Source organism: Ambystoma mexicanum, chromosome 7q (genome assembly GCF_040938575.1).
Source record: "Ambystoma mexicanum isolate Mex_15411 chromosome 7q, UKY_AmexF1_1, whole genome shotgun sequence".
Classification (NCBI taxonomy): Eukaryota; Metazoa; Chordata; class Amphibia; order Caudata; family Ambystomatidae; genus Ambystoma; species Ambystoma mexicanum.
This window is the reverse complement of record NC_090941.1, coordinates 914950430-914968639: the sequence shown is the minus strand read 5'-3', so window position 1 is coordinate 914968639 and position 18210 is coordinate 914950430. Positions and strand designations below refer to the sequence as shown.

The window sequence follows — 18210 nt, the reverse complement described above, 5'->3', positions numbered from 1 at the left end:
ACCGCGAACACCGGTAGCCAAAAATCACGGGACCCATGTTTTTCAAGATGATGCCTTATCCCCTTTGTTTAAACAGGTCCCGGCCTTCTTTTTTCACCGTTTCTTTTTGGAAAGGTCCTTCTAGTGTTTCTCTGCGTGCCAAACCAGGTTTGGTCCCTTTGTTCGTCTGCCTTTTGGCGGGCTTCAGGACTGAAGACCGCCTCTGGGGCCTGAGTGTCTGGGGTGGGCAGGAAGTGAGGGAGGTGCCCGAAACCCCCTGTGCTTAGTCTCCTAGGAGACCAAATGCACTCTGGTGTGATTTGGCTGGCTGACTGACTGGCAAGGACAGCCACCCTGCTGGGCGAGTGACCGCTAGGCTGGAATGAAAGGGAGAAAACGGTATAAAAGGCGAGTCTCTGGGACTGAAAAGCAGTCGACCACTGGAACGAAACAACCGAAGGAGCTGGAAGAGGACAGCTGCTGCAACTCTTGTACCGTTGGTTTGCCCGGTGAAGCCCTGCTGCAGGTCCGAATTGCCAAACTCATTCGACAGAGAAGCTCCTTCAAGGACGGCTTCTTCCTTTCGAGTTTTTGGGACCAATCAACCCATAAGACACCTGGATACCATTCTCAAGGCTGGTTAGGATTAACCAGGGAGAGGGACACCAGTTTGTGTTCTTGAATCTACAGCACAATCTACACTGAAGTGACTCCATCTTGTTTGCTTTCTTCAATGATCCCGTGCATTGCAGGATTCTCCCGACGTCCTCCCTCTTGTCCCCACGACTGAGGCTCAGGAACAGCGAGATCTGCAGGACCTGCCAGGAACTACGACTTCAGGAGCATTTGTTTCTTCATACAAAGGTACTGTGCCAACCCGATTGAGAGAACGCCACTCCTGCGGTGAAAGTTCGTAAACCTTTCCCAACTTGCAGGCCTAATCAGCTTGTGACCCAACATGATTCTTTTACGTCTAAACTACTTCTAAGAACTTTCGCAATGACTTTACCGTTTGATACCAGAACTCCTCTTTCATATCCAGAACACTAGCCCATTGACTTTGGCCTGGCCTATTCACTTCAATTGAACTCTTCTGGTGAACTGAAACTATTTGCACTGTCTAAAAAGTATATATGATCTATTTTACTTACCTTGTGCCTTTTTGCTCCTTTCTAAGTAACTGAACTGCCATTTGGCTCCTATTTCAGGGGAGCTCAAACTGTCAAAACCTTAGAATTTTGTATTGAAGTGTATTGGTTTCTAATAGTAAGTTGTCTTCTGCTAGTGAAATGTTTTCTAAATGATTGTGCAATAAATTACTAAGTGTTTTTACCAAGAAACCTTGAGTACAAGTGTCTACTTGAATCACTGTGATTGAAAGTCCTCTGTGTAACTACTTTTACTGCTCACATTCACTCTTGAGATAAGCCTGGCTGCTCAGCTCGCTAACAAAAACTGTGTGGTACAGACTTATACCAAAGGTTGGTTTGGCTTACCCCTGTAGTCCTAATTGTATGTAGTGGTCCCTGAGGGTACTGCCTGCAAATCTGCCTAACAGCCCGCCAAAGGTAAGACAAACAAAGGGCTTACAATTGTCTCAACGCACAGAGTAAAACCCAAGAAAGCCCTCACAAACAGAAAATGGCAAAAAAAAGAAGACTGGGCCATTTTGAGGAAATGGTCACCCATGGGTGCTATACTGCAGCTGAGGGTTCAGCCTGCAGTAGAAGAGCACAATGGTAGGAAAAATTAAACCACTGCCACCAGCCATGTAAAGTAGTGAGGGTAACAAAACATTGTTACATGGGAAAGTAGGATAAGGGGCTACTAAGTAACCCCCCCCCAGCACTCCACATAAGATGGTAGTGCTGGACCTCCAAAGAGAAAAGGTAAGTAAAGTTGTTAGGAAAGAATAGATGTAGTAACCCTGTGGGAGACTACTCAACACTTGTCCTCTTGGTAATAGCTAACCCACCTTTGGAATAGACCTGTAATACACAAGTTGGTAGTGTGGCTGAGCAGCCAGTCTTATTTCAAGAGGGGTAAATGTGAGCTGTAGCAATGAAATTTGCAAATACAAGTAGCACTTGCACTCACGGTTTCAGTTATTAATTTATTTAACATCAGTTTTTAAATAAGTTTTCTTTAAAAAGGGCAATATATGTAACACTCAAATATACTTTAAAATCCTTTTCCAGAATCAGTACAAGGCTAGTAGTTACTCTTTTTAGAGATGCTTCCTACACCCGGAGGTGGCTTCACTAACAAGGATAGTAACGGCATTTAAATATCACTATTACATTTTTTGTAGATTCTGAGGTTTGTTGAAAGGAAAGGTTAAAGGAAGGAAAAAAGGTTAACCGGTTCTCGGGGAATGTGAGTATACTTAAATCTTCCAATTAAGTCTAGACAAAACCGTTCCCAGCAATAATGGTTACAAACCAAGATACCACCTCTGAGGGACAGAAAATGTCAAGTCAAATGGACTAGAAGAGTCTGCAGGGAGCCAGGACAGTCAGTCAATTGGAGTACAGTTATCTGACGAAAAATCACTGTAGGGTTACAAGCTGTTACACTTGTGAAGGGTAGAGCTGAAATCAACTCTAGCAAAGTAGCTACTGCAAGTCTCAACTGAGAAGAGCAAAGCTAAAGAAGCTGAGGTAAGTACCCCAAGTCGAAATAGTACCTTTGGTTAGAAGAAGAGTGGTTTTATGGAGAATTCTCAGAAATGTGCTAATTCCCTTCTACCGTAGAGACCCCCAGCTCTTTTTGCAGGTCTTTAGGACTTTTTCATTTCTAACCTGGAGAGTGAAACCTTTTTCCCACTCTCTCGTATTTTTCTGTGATTTGGACTCTGTGTTTCTTTTGACTTTGGAGTCTGACAAACTCCATAGGCATCATCTTTACATTTTGACACACAGCACCTTCAGTGCAGTGGCACAGAGTCTCTTAGATTTCCTAAAGGTTTAAATACCTTCTCTTGGTGATACTACTGTTTCCAAGAGCAGTGAAGTGTTAGGCAAAGTTTGTATGCAGTACCCTCTGGGAACACTACAAACAACTCTGACTAGAGGTATCAGAAACACAACCTTTGGTATAAGCTTGTACTACACAGTTTTGGTAGCGTGTTGAGCAGCCAGGCTCCTCTCAAGAGGGGTTGGTGTGAGCTGTAGTGGAGTTAGAGATTTACAGTTACAAGTATTCAAATAAACCCTTACACTCTAGGTTTCTTGAATAAACAATTATCATTTAGAACAAGCCTTCTTCAGAAGGGAGCAATATAATGGTAACACTCTTAATACACTTCATGAAATACACACTCTTAACTCTAATTCAGTAGATCCGCTTTTGGGATGGCCCACCGACACTAGCTACATCCTCGGGTGACTTCAATTGTTAGGGTGCTGAGGACATTAATATATCACTGTTGTATTTAGGATCATATAGTAATTAGTCAAAGGAAAGGATTATTTAGAACATACAAGAGACCACAAATATTCTAAAGCAGGCAAATACTTTTGGATCCCCCAAGAAGAGTCGTTCAGTACAATAGGCTAGGCCAAAGTCAGTGGCCAAAAAGTCTTATATAGGATGACGCACTTATGATAGGTACATGGAAAAGTATTTGCACAATGTTTTGGAAGTCTTTGAAGAAAAGAAGAATCAAGTGTAGGGCCACAAGTTGATTAGACTTGTGACTAGTAGAAGATGCAAGCAACTCTACAGCAAGATGTAAGTTCTCTTAGACTTTGTACAGTACCTTTAAAATGAAGAAAAGATGCAGCAGATGACTCCTGTTCATGTGCAGCTCTGCAGATATCACTGTTCCTGGGCCTCAATCGTGGGGACAAGAGGGAGGATGTCAGGGGGGAGGGGGCTCCTGCACTGCACTGGGAATGTCATAATCCGCAACCAGAAAACTTCACTTTCAGTGGCTTTCGTGTTTCAGCTACCGCAAATAGCAACGACAAGGTTCCTGGCTGTCAAGGTGGACTGTCCTTGCTTCTGGGATCCCGCACTCTCCTGAGGGGTCTCAGGCTTGGTCAGTCCTGCTTCGTGGGAATCTGGAGGATCTTCCGAAAGCTTTAGGCCAGGTTAAAAGTAACGCAGACAATCTGGTGTCCCTCTCCCTGGCTATAGGGTTTCCTGCAGCAACTCAGGAAATTCAACCAGTTCCGAGATGGGTGTCCAGGTGGCTTACTTTGGAGTTGATTGGTCCTACCACCTCAAAGGGAGAAGTCGTCCTTGCAGGGGCTTCTCTGTCGATGCAAACTTGGCGTTTCGGCACTGCAGCAGGGCTTCACCGGGCAAACCAATGGTCCAGGAGTTGCAGCAGGCGTCCTCTTCAAGCTCTTCTTCGGTTCCTTCATCCAGTGGTCGACTCTGCCTTCCAAGCCAAAAGACTAGCCTTTTATTCAGTTCTCTCCCATTCATTCCAGCCTAGCTGTCACTCACCCAGCAGGGTGGCTGTCCTTGCCGGCGAGTCAGCCAGCCAATCACCACAGAGTGCATTAGGGTCTTCTAGGAGACCAAGCACAGGGAGTTTTGGGCACCTCCCTCACTTCCTGCCTACCCCAGACACTCTGGAGCCAGAGGTGGGTTGCACTCCTGAAGCCCGCCAAAGGTGAAATGAACAGAGACCAAAGCTGGTTTGGCGCGCAGAGAAAATCTCTAGAAGGACCTTTCCACGAAGACGACATGAAAAGATGGCTCTGTGCCATTTTGAAAAAGATGGCTCTGTGCCATTTTGAAAAAGATGGCTCTGTGCCATTTTGAAAAAGATGGCTCTGTGCCATTTTGAAAAAGATGCCTCTGTGCCATTTTGAAAAAGATGGCTCTCACGGTTAGCGTTACCGGAGCTGCGAACAGCTGCGTTAAATGTAAACAATGGTAGTTTAAAATAAAACCACTGCCACCAGCCATTCTGTGAGGAAAGGGGAACATAAAATGTTACATGAGCATCTAGACACAGGGGATACTAAGTAACCCCTCCACCACTCTATTGTAAGGTGGGGTGTGCTGGGTCTAGCAAGTTACAATGCGAAGTAAACTCCATTTCACTTTACTCCTCTGGGAAACAGTAGTTTATCCCAGAGAAGGTATTTAAACCTTAGGAAATCTAAAAGATGTCCATGTGCCACTGCACTGAAGGTGCTGTGTGACACAATGTAAAAGATGATGCTTATGGAGTTTGTTAGACTCCATAACCAAAAAGAAACAAACACAGAAAACACATTGAATTGAAAAGTTCAAAGTCCCAAAGTTTAGCAAAAGAGCTGGAGGTCTCTAAGGTGGGAGCAAATGGCACATTTTCTTGCAGATTCTCCTTAACAGACGCCTGCTGCAACTCCTGGACTGTTGGTTTGCCCAGTGAAGCCCTGCTGCTGTGCTGAAGCTCCATATTCGCCTCGACTAGGGAAGACCTGCAAAGGACAACTTCAACCCTTGGGTTGGTGGGACCAATCGACCCCAAGACGAGCCCATCTGGAAATCCTATATCTGAGCTGGCTGTACTTCCATTGCTGCTGCAGGAACCAAAGTGCCAGGGAGAGGAACACCAGAATTGAGTGAGTGTCTTTAAGTCGGACCCAAGCTCCAGGAAGATCCTCCGAACTCCCAGGAAGCAGGACTGACCAAGCCTGAGCCACCTCAAGAGTGCTGGACCCCAGATGTGAGGAAGGTCCATCGTGGTGTCCGAGGACTGCAGTGGTGCTATTTGCGAGAGCCGGGAGGAGCTGAAACTCTGACGTGACGCTAATCTGAAGTTTGCCCATTGCTGCCGTCGACCTTCAATTCGTAGTGCAGGAGCTCTCAGAAGTCCTCCCTCTTGTCCCCACGACTGAGGCCCAGGAGCAACAGAATCTGCAGACCTACACAGGAACCAAAGCCTGCTTGGACCATGTAAAAGCCTGCTTGGACCAATCCTGCAGACCTACACAGGAACTGAAGCCTGCTGGGACCAATTTCTTCCATCCAAAGGTATTCTAAAACTAAGGGACTTGCCTCTTGTGTAGCCCTGCCAGTTCTCAGTTGACACTTGACTTGGTTGCTTTTGCAGAGTTTGTGCAAGTCTTTTACTTACCTGCAAGAAGTTCTTCAGCTCACCTAGAGTTTTGCTCAATTAACCTTGGCTGGCCTGGCTCCCTGAAATACTCTTCTTACCTCTGACTTTGTGTTTTCTTTCCTGCAGGAAAAGGTAATTTACTCTGCATTGACGGTTTGAAAGTGCTTATCTGCTTCAGAATATTTGTTTAACCTTTGCTTTACTCCCAAACCCTTTTCTTTGACACCAAGCTCAGTATTGCTCTAAATGTACCAGTGATATATTAATGTCCACAGTGTCCTAGTTATTTGTCGCCTCAGGGTGTAGGAAGAATCTGTGTGCCATCCCATGCTGATTTAGAGAAACTAAGAGTATTTGAAGTATGTTTTAAAGTGTTCCTTGATTTGCTCCCTTCTGAAGAAGGCTTATATAACTGACTGTTAAATAAATTAATAATTGTTTAAGCAAGAAACCTTGAGTGTGTTATTTGAAAACTTGTCACTGTGAATCTCCGTGTAAAAACCCTACTGCTCACCTTGACCCCTCTTTAGATAAACCTGGCTGCTCAGCCACACTACGAACCTGTGTACTACAGACTTATACCAAAGGTTGGGTTCCTATATCCAGGAGGACAAGGTTGGCGTAGTCTCCCAAAGGCTACAGCATACAATGTTGCCTAACATATACTATGCCCTCTGATAAGTGGATGTATACATGTAATCTATTTTTCTAGTGTGTGATAACTCTACGTGCCACTAGTCATTTTTCTATAGTGAATTTGGCCAATAAATGATCATTGTATTGTTATACCTTCTAAGTGTAATCTGTGATTCCCATTGTGTGAACTCATTATGGACCCTTTACAATGTCACCACCTCTGAAGAATTTAGCCTAGACTGCCTGTCACTTCTACCTGAACTGGTTTGACTACAGCTCCCCAGAGCTGTAGCCAAACCAGTCGCAATATAGGTTGGTTTTCTATACATCTGTCGACCAGGCCAGAGTATAGGCAATCAGTCCTAACACTAGACGAATCCCATGAAAACGGTTCTTGACCACCCTACTAAAATGTACTCTACTATGCTAGTGGATTTCTCAAGGCCTGCTATATCGTCTGGAGTTTAGGGGTTACTGTGCTGCTGCTGCTATACCTTGATTGAGTTTAGCTACACTTGAGTATTAATTATTGTGTTCACTAACTAGGGTGGCTTCCCTGAAACCCTATCCCAGAGCTAATCCAGTTTAACACCCATGATGTAGAACTGGGATTACAGGTAAGTAACTTTCCCATAGTTCATTTGGTGCATATGTTCTTTTGTCATAACAGTAAAAATAATGAAGGGGCTTTCACTATTCTAAAACAAAATTGTTTTTTTTAATTTAGATATATCATCCGTCATGCTATGAAGACTACAAAAATGTAAGTTATTTGCTACTTTTGTGTTTGCCTTCATTCATACAGCCTCAGCCCTTTCTAGCAAAGCCTGGCTTTATACCCCACCTTTTTAAATAACAGGAAGGGCATTTTACTATTAATTCTTCAACTTGCTGACATGGCTATAGCAACAGTCTAATGAAGAATGAATCCCCGAATATTATAGTATCACAGTTGAAATTGCTCCCCTCCTTCCCGGTTCTGATTGCACAATTGCTCTGTTCCTCATTACCGTTTCATGTTCTTCAATAAGGCATGTTGGCCGCAGTCTCTGCTGCTTACACCCACACCTCCCTTAGTGTGAGTTGACTTGCAACACTTCGAACCCTCTGCATAAATCCACTATTTACAAACTGTACTACTCACCTCTGCGAAGGCAAAAGAACATCCGCTTTTGCCTCGTCAGCCACAACCCCCAGCATTATCCCCTTACCCAAAAGTCTAACAAGGGAGTGAGGGAGGCTCTGTAAAGGAGGCGTGGCCTAAAGCAAGTGTCATCTGCCCCAATACATCATGATGCCCTTCAAATATGTATTTTAGGGTCACTCGGCATTCTCAACTGATCCAGCTTGCATACTGTAAAGAGCTTCCTCATTCAGTTTCTGATTAAAATTGCTATCTTTTTTATCACTCTGTATATAATCAATTTAATAAGTGTATAAATAACCTTTATTTTGTAAATAAATGACACCTGTCCACTGTGCTTCCTAGTGTTTAAGTGCTTATTTAGGGTTTCAGCTCTCATGCTCACTGCCTGTCCCGTGATCAACTGCAGTTATCAACCTGCTGCCTCTGGTGCTTTAAGATTTTGCCACATTATAAAGCCACAAGGAAAGGATAATAGTATGCACATATTCCATAGGCAGGCATCGGTCCTGATCTAAAGGCTGTGCCACTTTTAATGTGCTTTTGCTGGCCAAAGGCAAGTCTCTTTAAAAGTCATTAACTTATCACTGGGAGGGGGGCGTGGCTACAGAGCCATGGGCGAAGGTGTAGTTCCTGGATGCTCCCATGATCCGACACAGATTCTTGCAGAAAATAGGTGATTAAGGTACACTATCGGAAAATACCGGACAGCCACTGCTGTGGGAAGTGGAGAGGCGTCTCAAGGAATACTTTCCCTAAGAAAACAGAGATTGGCAGGAGATGCATCTGTGACGGACGGCGCAGCGATCCCCGAGCCCGTAACAAAAGATGGCGCCGACTGGACAGAACAAAGGGGCAGTATGTAGCGAGTGAGATGTAACGTAGTGCTTGCAGCACCGACTGGCGGGCAGGAACGAGCAGTGCTCTACCGTGGACCAGAGAGAGTGTACAACACATCTGTGAAGAGGCGCTGAGGGGAGGACTGTTGAAATACACAGGCCCAGTGATAAGTTGTGTCGGACAGCGTGAGTCCTGTGCGCTTGTCTCCGCGCTGAAGCTTGGAGCGCCAGCAGTGGGTGTGAACCCTCTGTGTGATGCAGATGAGCAAAGCATATAAAGGCTTCCAGACTTGCCCTCGGCTATGAAACAGTTGGAAGGCTTTGGAGAAAGGAGTTGGACACAGAGCGAACTTGCAGATGGCGGCCGCCACATCAAGAACAAAGGAGACCCACAGTGTTCTGCTGTAGACCGGAGAAGGGGTATAGCACATCTGTGCTGAGGCGCTGAGGGGAGAACTGCCAGAGATGCGCTGGCCAGTGATGCATTGTATCGGGCGGTGTGATTCCTGTGCGCTTGTGTCGCTGGAGCTTGGAGCGTCAGCGACGATGTGAACGCTCTGTGTGCTGTTGCAGAAGCAGACAAGCGAAATACATGAAGGATACTAGACTTGCCCTGGCCCATTAAACAATTGTAAGGATTTGAGAAAAGTATCAGACACAGAACAAATTTTAAGATGGCTGCTGCCCCTTAAATAACAAAGGGGACCCACGATACGGGGAGAGAGAGCAGCAGATTCGTGGGCTCGCTCCAAGAACAGAAAAGTAGGTAAAATCCTGCAGGATACAAGGGGCACCTGGTGCACGCCCGTATGCCGTCGGATGGGCAGAATGCGGATCGAGTAACAGAACCCCTCATTGGTATTGTGATGCGGGACACAGACTGTTGCTGATGAAGAGTGAGATAGGGAAAAAGGGAATGTGCAAATAAGGGGTTGCGGACCACTGTTGCATACGGTGACCCAGTGGATAAGAAGACCAGCAGCAACGCGCAGATACACATGGTGTGGTGCGGTGGTACACCAAAACGTGTTGAGACCAAGGGAAAGTGCCCCCTGACAACAGAATCAAGACGGTGGCCCTTTCCCGAACATATGAATAGGTCAGGGGCAGCAGCTTGAATAGTAAAGTGAACACCAAAGAGAGAAAAAAGAAAAAGTGGGGGGGGGGAGAAAAGGGTCAGCTCCATGGCTGAGACAAACGAAGTTATGATGTGAAGGGGTGGCCATACCTACGACACAGGGTTCCGGAGCCTGCTAGAGGCGGGGTGCAGGCAGCAAGGTGTGGCCAGTGGGATAGGAGTAGAGTTGGACAGTGGAGTAAGGAAAAAGCTGGGAAGAGGGTCCCTGAGGGGCCCATCCTCATAAGGCGCGGAACACAGCAAGGGGGAAGTGATGAGAGCACAAAGGAACTAACCACATGGCCAGAAGAGCCTGGTCAGGCCCAGCCACATAGACTGAAACATACGTGGTACTGCAAGCAGAAAAGGCACGGGCAGAGCAACGTGTGCTCCACAGTGCCGAGTGGTCTGGAAGACCGTACATTGCAGACAAAATCCACACGCGCTTCGCAGCGCAAATGGCCAAAGGAGGTAAACCCAAAGGTAAACAGCCGACGATCGAGGATTATGCCTAGTCGCCTCCACTCGGAGAGGCGGTGTGACCTAAGAAACAGGATACACAGGGGCAAACGACCCACACGCGATATGACCAACAGACACTATTGCAGATCTGAAGACGTCGTGGGAAAGCAAAATTGACATGGCCATAGCCGACTTGAGGTCCTCACTGGAGCTAGAAATTGGTGTGTGTGTGGACGTCAACTTGCTGCGGCAAGATGTTAAGAAGCTGGTGGTGCGCACAGGTGAACTGGAAAAGGAGGTGAAATTTAACACTAACACCTGCACGACAAACACCAAGGAAGTAGCAGTGTTGCAGCAGCAGGTGCGCAACCTAGAGTACACCGTGGAGGAAGTGGAAAGGTGTGTGCGCTGAAATAATGTACGCATCGTAGGGCTCCCGGAAGGGGAAGAAGGACTAGACCCATCCGACTAAGTCGAGAACTTGTTATTACAGGAGATAAGTGGCGGAGCACTTTCCCAAGGATTCACGATGGAGAGGGTACCTAGAGCCCCGACCAGGCGACTGCAGCCAGGGGCACCTCCTCGTCCGCTCATAGCAAACATTTTAAACTACAAAGACGGAGAGGATTTTGGAACACTTACGCAGAGGGGGGGACTATAAGCGTGGGATCAGCGACTGTCACGGCATACCCAGACTATACCTTTTTGGTCCAACAACAGCAGCTGAGCTATGTGGCCGTCAAGAGGAGGCTACGTGAGGCTGGATTCAAATACATGCTGTTATACCCGGCGAAGCTGAAAGTGATCTACAACAAGACACACTTCTTTGATACCCCAGAGGATGTGGCAACTTGGTTGGACGCACAGAACTGCCGGACGGAAACGGAAAACCAGATGGGAAGCAGTCCTAAGAAGTAGCGAGTGCCACAGGGAAGTATTGTGCCCTAAGCTGAGCAGATAGCACCCATTGTAAAGACACTACTTTGGACTGGATTATACATCGTGAATATGGGGTGTTCGGTAGCTATTAATTCAGTTAGAATCCCATGGTAAGGTTGTATCTGGGGATCCCAGGTACGCGTTAGCACCCCCAGTAGGTAGTTAATAGGGATACTAGTAGGGCGGTATCCCCCTGCAGAGCCCTGAGTATCAGCCAGGACTGGGAAAGGGACTAGGCGCAGGGCAGCCTGAGATGCAGGGATGGAGCTGGGCATTAGTTTGGGGGTTGGAGGTGGGGGGAGGAGGGGGGTAGTTGGGGGTTAAAATTGGTGGTTGGGGGGGGAGTTTGGGGAGTTAAAGGGAGCAGGGCCTACGATCACAAGCCACCGAATAAGATGAGAACAGGGGAGGAGTCGGGCAGAGTGGGGAACGGATGAGATGGGGGACCTAAAGATAGTGACTTGGAATGTGAGCGGGTTGAACAGTTATATCAAACTCAATAAGGTCATGATGTATCTGAGAAGACAGAAAATAGATATCGCGTTGTTACAGGAAACGCATCTGACCAGGGATAAACAAGAGGTTGTGGGAAGGAAATGGAAGGGGACCACAATAGGAGCAACCTATCAGGCTTATGCCAGAGGGGTTATAACATGGATAGCACCACATGTCCTGTTTAAACTGTTGCAGTCCAATATGGAGTCCGATGGTAGGGTGGTGTTATTTAAAGGGCTGGTAGAAAACAGAGAAGTGAACATTATCAATGTCTATGCCCAGAATCATGATACAATGGCTTACTTCAAGAACCTGTATGGCAAGATTAGCCTGTATATGGTGGGTGTGGTTGTGTGGGGAGTGGGGGGGTTCAACTGTGTATTGAATCCAAAACTCGATAGATCGGATGGAAAGGTAGGCAGGCCTACCCCAGTGGCGAAGGCCTTGGGAGCCTTACTAAGTGATTTCCGGTTAGTGGATGTATGGAGAACAAATCTCCCAAAAGACAGAGCATGCTCTCATTATTCTGCCCCTCAAAACTTACACACCTGATTATACTACATATTTGTTAACAGGTAATGGGAGAAATAGAGAGGGCGGAATACAAAGCTGTGGGCCTCTCAGACCATGCGCCACTGGTGGTAACATGGCAGTACGTGCCACCTAGGGTGAAAATTCTGACGTGGTGCCTTAGGGTAGAGGCATTAAAAGATAGAGTTGAGAGAAGACCTGAAGAAGGAAATAAATGAGTACTTTGACCACAACACTGGCAGTGGGAATTCGGCCGGTAGATTGTGGGAGGCATTTAAAGTGGTGGTGAGAGGGACAGCACTATCCAAATCAAAAGGGCTACAAGGTGGGATACTACGGAAATTACAAAAACCCGGAAAAAGGATAGAAACAAATGAAAAAGGGGGTGAGCTCCCTAATGGAGACAGACCATACGCCAATTACAACAGGACTGTAGGGAGTAGTGGGAGAGGCTATGTAACTTGAATTATAAAAAAATATGCAGACAGCACGCGGAGGAGACAAGCCGGGCAGATTACTTGCATGGTTATATAGGAGTGAGACCCCCAGACAAACAATGGGAGAAGTGCAGGGGACAGATGGGAAGAAGCAAGATACACCGGAAGAAGTAAATAAATGCTTCCTGGAGTATTACCAGGGACTATATACAGACCCGACAGGGGAGGAGGAAATTGATATGAGGGAAGCACTGTCTGAGTTTGATTTACCCCCAACTCGGGGCAGCAGATAGGGTGAACTTAGAGGCCCCACTTACGCTAGAAGAGTTGGAACAAGTGATTCAGTCTCTACCTACTAATTGGGCCCCAGGGGCAGACAGGCTCCCGAGTGAATTCTACAAAACATACAGGTCAGAATTGCTCCATTGGATGTTAGCTTTGCTAAATGAGGCATTTGAAATATAGATAACTGATTATCCTGCTCCTCAAACCCAATAAAAGGAGTACGGCTGCGACTCATACAGACCGATATCGATGCTTAATCAAGACAGTAAGATACTCGCGGCAGTGATGGCCAACAGATTAAGACCAGTTATAAATAGATTCATATACTGCTCAGACTTGGTGCGTCCCGGGCAGAGGTATATCCGATAACCTTAGAAGGCTGCATCACGTTATAGACCAGACACAAGGGGGCTCTCGGGAAGTGGCACTGGTCTCATTGGACGCAGTGAAAGCCTTTGACTCAGTCAAATTGCCTTGGCTGATGGCTGTGCTGAGGGAATATGGGTTGGGTCCTGGCTACTTAAGTGGGCTCAATTACTATACAGCAAGCCACTAGCTTGTATAAAAACGGGAGCAGTTGTGTCAGGGTGATGGACACTGGGCCGAGGAACTAGACAAGGATGCCTCTGGTCACCAATGCTTTTCACATTGGCACTTGAACCCCTGGCGATATTTCTAAGGCAGCAGCATGATGAGTTCGGGATCAGTGCCAAGGGAGGACATTTGATATCAATGTACATGGACGATATGTTCTATTTGAAATATCCCGAAGAGAATCTGCAGTACATTTTGGAGGTTATGGAACGATATGCTATATTGTCGGGTAGAACAATTAATCCTAAGAAATCCAGCATATTCCCCTTGGGTAGATACGTTGCGATGCCGAGACATAGACTTCAGTACTGCAAATCATATGGGCAACTGAGACGTTCAGTTACATGGGAATAGATTTCTAGCACGATGTAGCACGATGTGGATGTTGAGCATGAACGAAATACGGAAAAGGCTGTGTCCAAAATCAAATACAGCATGATATTCTGGGCCTGGCTACCATTGACTATGATGGGGAGGGTGGGACTCTTGTAGATGGTGGTGCTCCCCAGGCTATTGCATTATTTCGCAAACATCCCATTCATGATACACAAGTGGTTCTTCACCAAAGTTCAGAGTATATGTAGGGGGTCATATGGCACAATACTAGAAATAGAATGGTATTGTGGCAGTTGCAAAACCCATACAAACTAGGGAGTCATCAGGGCGCCTAATTTTGAAGTGTACTTCCTGGCTAGTCAAAGTATGTGGTGAGGTGGCTATCGGAGGAACTTACCCCAGAAGCTAAACTGTTGCGGGCGGAGTGCACTCCTTACTTTTTGAATGAATGGCTGTGGTTTTCTAAAGTGCAACAATAAAAATGGGACCAGGCTGCTTGAGCTGGGTGGAGATAAGTGGCGAAGAGTTTGCCAAGTAATGGGGAATCCGTTACCGTGTTCCCTGCAGATACCGCTGGTGGCCCTAGGAGGAATGGATGCAAAAATGAGGAAGATCATAAGATTACATTGGGAAACGTCAGGCATAGCGACCCTAGGAGATGTATGGGAGGATAATAGAGTTTGGTTTATTGAGAGAGGATACAGGGTTACATCGAGGACAATATATTGCCTACGCTAGATTAGAAAGAATGATTAAGGGCATGTGGTCGGAGGCAGACCTGACCCGACAGCCGGATGCTGCCATAGAAACATTTTGTGATGTCGGAAGGGAGCCACGAGGTCTCCCGAATATATGAACTAATGATGTCCAGAGTGGGGAAGGAGGTCACCCAGACGAGACGACGGTGGGAAGAGAAAGCAGGGGAGCTGATGGAAGACTCACTGTGGGCCAGAGTACAGAGATATAGAACTGATTTGCTGCAGCCTCGCATTTCTAGACACTTTATGATATCACCCATAGAGCATACATGACTCCAAAAGCCAGGTTCAAAACCGCTATAACAGACGTGCCCGAAGTGTGGGGAGGCAGATGCGGGAATGATGAATATGTTCTGGGCATGCCCGTAAATGGAGATTCTGGGGGAGGTGGCTCACCTCTTGGCAGAGAAAGAGATTAACTTGGAGGTAGACTCACTATGGGCATGTGTGGTCGGGGGGGGGTGATCAGTTTCCCTGGCCGCGTAGACTCAAACATGTTATTAAACTCAGACTTGGCATATATATTGGCTAAACGCAGGATAGCGATGTGTTGGAAAGCCTGTAACAGACCGAGAGCGGAGGCTTGGTGGCAAGACCTACAGAAATGGGCAGATGCCGAGATGGTGGTATGGAGTGAAGCGATAGGCCGGGGGGCGGGGGGGTTCAGGAGGAAGACACACTGATGGCCTGGAGGCACTTGGCAGCCACATTCTATGCACCCACACGGGGTGAAATGATAGAGGGTAGCCCCATGAGAGAGGAGGAAGGAAAGACTCCCGAAAGAGAGGCGGAGGAGGCCGATGTGCGAGTTAGGCTAAGGGAGAGGGTGGGACAGTTGGGAGGGGATGGGGGATATGGGATATGTTTCCTTGTTGATACATTGTGTGATGTACATATTTAAAACCTATCACTGGGATGTTTACAGCTCTTGTGGGAGGGGTATGCTTGGGTTCAAAGTGGTTTTGTATTGGGAAACATTTACTTTATAATCTATGCACCACACAGCTGCCTCAGAGGGGCTAAGGGGCCCCCAGGCAGAATTTTTAAATGAGCCACCACGAGCCCCTATGCATCTTCAGTCAGCCCTAAAATCACCCATGAGATGGGGAGAAGGATAAATAGCACCAATGTATGTGAATGTCAGGATCCTGAAGAGACTGCAGAAGCTGCTGGCCCCACAAACCCTCTGAAGTGTTCAGCCCACTGTTTTAGTATAAGCATCCAATGCACTGTTAGGTAATAATTGATGCAGTCACGCTGTGTGAGACTACACAACACTTATCTGCTTGGTATTAGGGAGAATGTTCATTTTAGTGCTCAATTCCTCCCACCTTAGAGACCCCCACCTCTTATGCTGGACTTTAGGACTTTTTAATTTTAAACCTGGAATGAGTTGAGCCCTTTTTCTCACTCATGTTTTTTTGGCCTGATATAGTATGGATTTTGTTTCCTTTGTTTTGGAATCTGACAAACTCCATAGGCATCTACTTTTTGTATGGTGACGCACAGCACCTTCAGTGCAGTGTCACAGAGAAATCCTTTAGATTTCTCATAAGGTTTAAATACCGTTTCTTGGGTGAACTACTGTTACCAAGAATAGTAAAGTGAAATTGACTTTACTTACCTTTTCTCTTTGTAGGTCCAGCACACACCATCTTATATGTAGATCGGGGGCGGGGGGAGTTACTTAGTAGCAACTTATCCTACCTACCCATGTAACATTTTATTTGTTAACCTCAGTACTTTAAATGGCTGCTGGCAGTGGTTTAATTTTCCTACCATTGTGCTTTTCTACTGCAGGCTGAATCCTCAGCTGCTGTATAGCACCCATGGGTGACCATTTTGTCAAAATGGCTCCAGTCTTCTTTTTTCGCCATTTTCTGTTTGTGAGATCTTTCTTGGGATTTACTCTGCGTGCCAAGCCAGGTTTGAGCCCTTTGTTCGTTTCGCCTTTGGCAGTCTTCACAACTGAAACCCACCTCTGGCTTCAGTGTGTCTGGAAGGGCAGGAAGTGAGGGAGGTTCCCGAAACACCCAGTCCTTTGTCTTTAGGAATGCTTGAATGCACCCAGTCCTGATTGGCTGGCTGGCTGTCCTTTTAGGACCACCACCCTGCTGTTTGAGTGACAGCTAGCCTGTACATGAATGGAAAAATCTCAGGTTCCCAACGTTGTCCTGCAGGAGCAGATGAATAGTCCTTCAGACCCATTAATCTGGTTTCTTCAGCAGTTTGACCTTTTCTACAACTATTGAACTGACCAGATCGGGGGGGAGGGGGGGAGATGGGTGGAAAAAATAAGTCATGCCTCCTTCAACACCTTGACCTCAGTCCTTCGAATGCATTGTGTCCTCCCAAGTATTCCTTATCTTTGATATTCGTATCATCAGCTTTGCTGCTTCGGGAAAAAGAATTCCACACCAGAAGGTGCTGTGCTTGATGGCGTGGCATCTATGTCCCTCAGAGGTTGCCGTGGAGCGTCCATGTCATCCGTAGGGGAAATAACTTGAGCCGCGCCCGTTGGCTTCAGTTTAGTTTTTCCGAAAGCTTTCCCTTTGTGTGTTTGAAAACGGCGCTTCAGTCTTTCGTCAATATGTCTTCATCTTCGAATCCTTCTACCCCAAGAGCTGGCTTAAAAAAATTGCCATGATTGCGGGAAGATGTCGATCACTGATCCCCATCAAGTGTGCCTATGGTGCCTGAGTCCTGACCATTGGATCGATTAATGCGGGTCCTGTCAGGCCATGACGCCGAAAGCTCTCAAGGAACGGCACAATAAATTGGCGGTGGCGAGGGAAACTTCGAAGAACTCGTCCCGCCATAAGTCGAAGTCTCTATCGAGGATCGGTCGCGAAAATCGTCATCTTCAAAGAGACATCACCGAGCTCCCTTTTCTCCTTTGTCTTCTGACTCCACAGGGTTTACTTGTCCAACTAAACAGGATTCCCCTAAGAAATGGGAGGCCTTCAGAGCCTCAATAATGCAAAGCTTTAAGAATGTGGCCCGGCCCCCCCTCAAAGAAGTCGCACGAAGGCCATGCCCCAGCTCATCCCTCGGATGACAGAGGAAGGTCATGCTCAAAATTTGGTGCAAAATTGTCGAGGGTACCGTCTAAAGAACCTTCTCCAGTAGCTAAGAAAAAGAGCAGGTCGAGTCTAGGTTCCAAACCTTCATTGACACCTGTGTCGAAGGTTCCATCGACACCATTCTCAACGCCTTTGTCGAAGTCCCCTTCGAGTTTATCAAAGCCAGGATTGACGCCATCGATGAATTTGAGTACAAAATCGATTCCTTTAGCATCATTGATGCCATTAGTGAAATCTATGCCAATGCCTTCATGGTCTCAACCCTCAGGTAAGGTTTATACCCATTTACCAAGAAAATACTTTTTCCAAGTCAATGGCTTCTATTTATGAAGAGGAACATCCTCTGAAGCCGATTCTTCCCCATTTGGATTGAAGTATGCTACAAAAGCTGCTCCTGCGGAGCTAATTCATCCAGAATCAAAAATGTCTGATCTCTGACTATCTCCAATCACCTAGTGGCATAGACACTTCGCCTGAATTGAGTTTGACAGACCTGACCCTAATGATCATG

At 46.6% G+C, this 18210-nt stretch overlaps 1 protein-coding gene across 1 annotated transcript in view; it reads left to right on the top strand.

Moving 5' to 3' along the window:
- Positions 1–18210, top strand: part of PCF11 (PCF11 cleavage and polyadenylation factor subunit) — a 498315-nt gene that overhangs the window by 424872 nt on the left and 55233 nt on the right. Inside the window, exon 15 of the mRNA XM_069639870.1 lies at positions 7407–7442. Coding sequence (XP_069495971.1) covers positions 7407–7442 — 36 coding nt within the window. The remainder of the gene's footprint in view (positions 1–7406; positions 7443–18210) is intronic.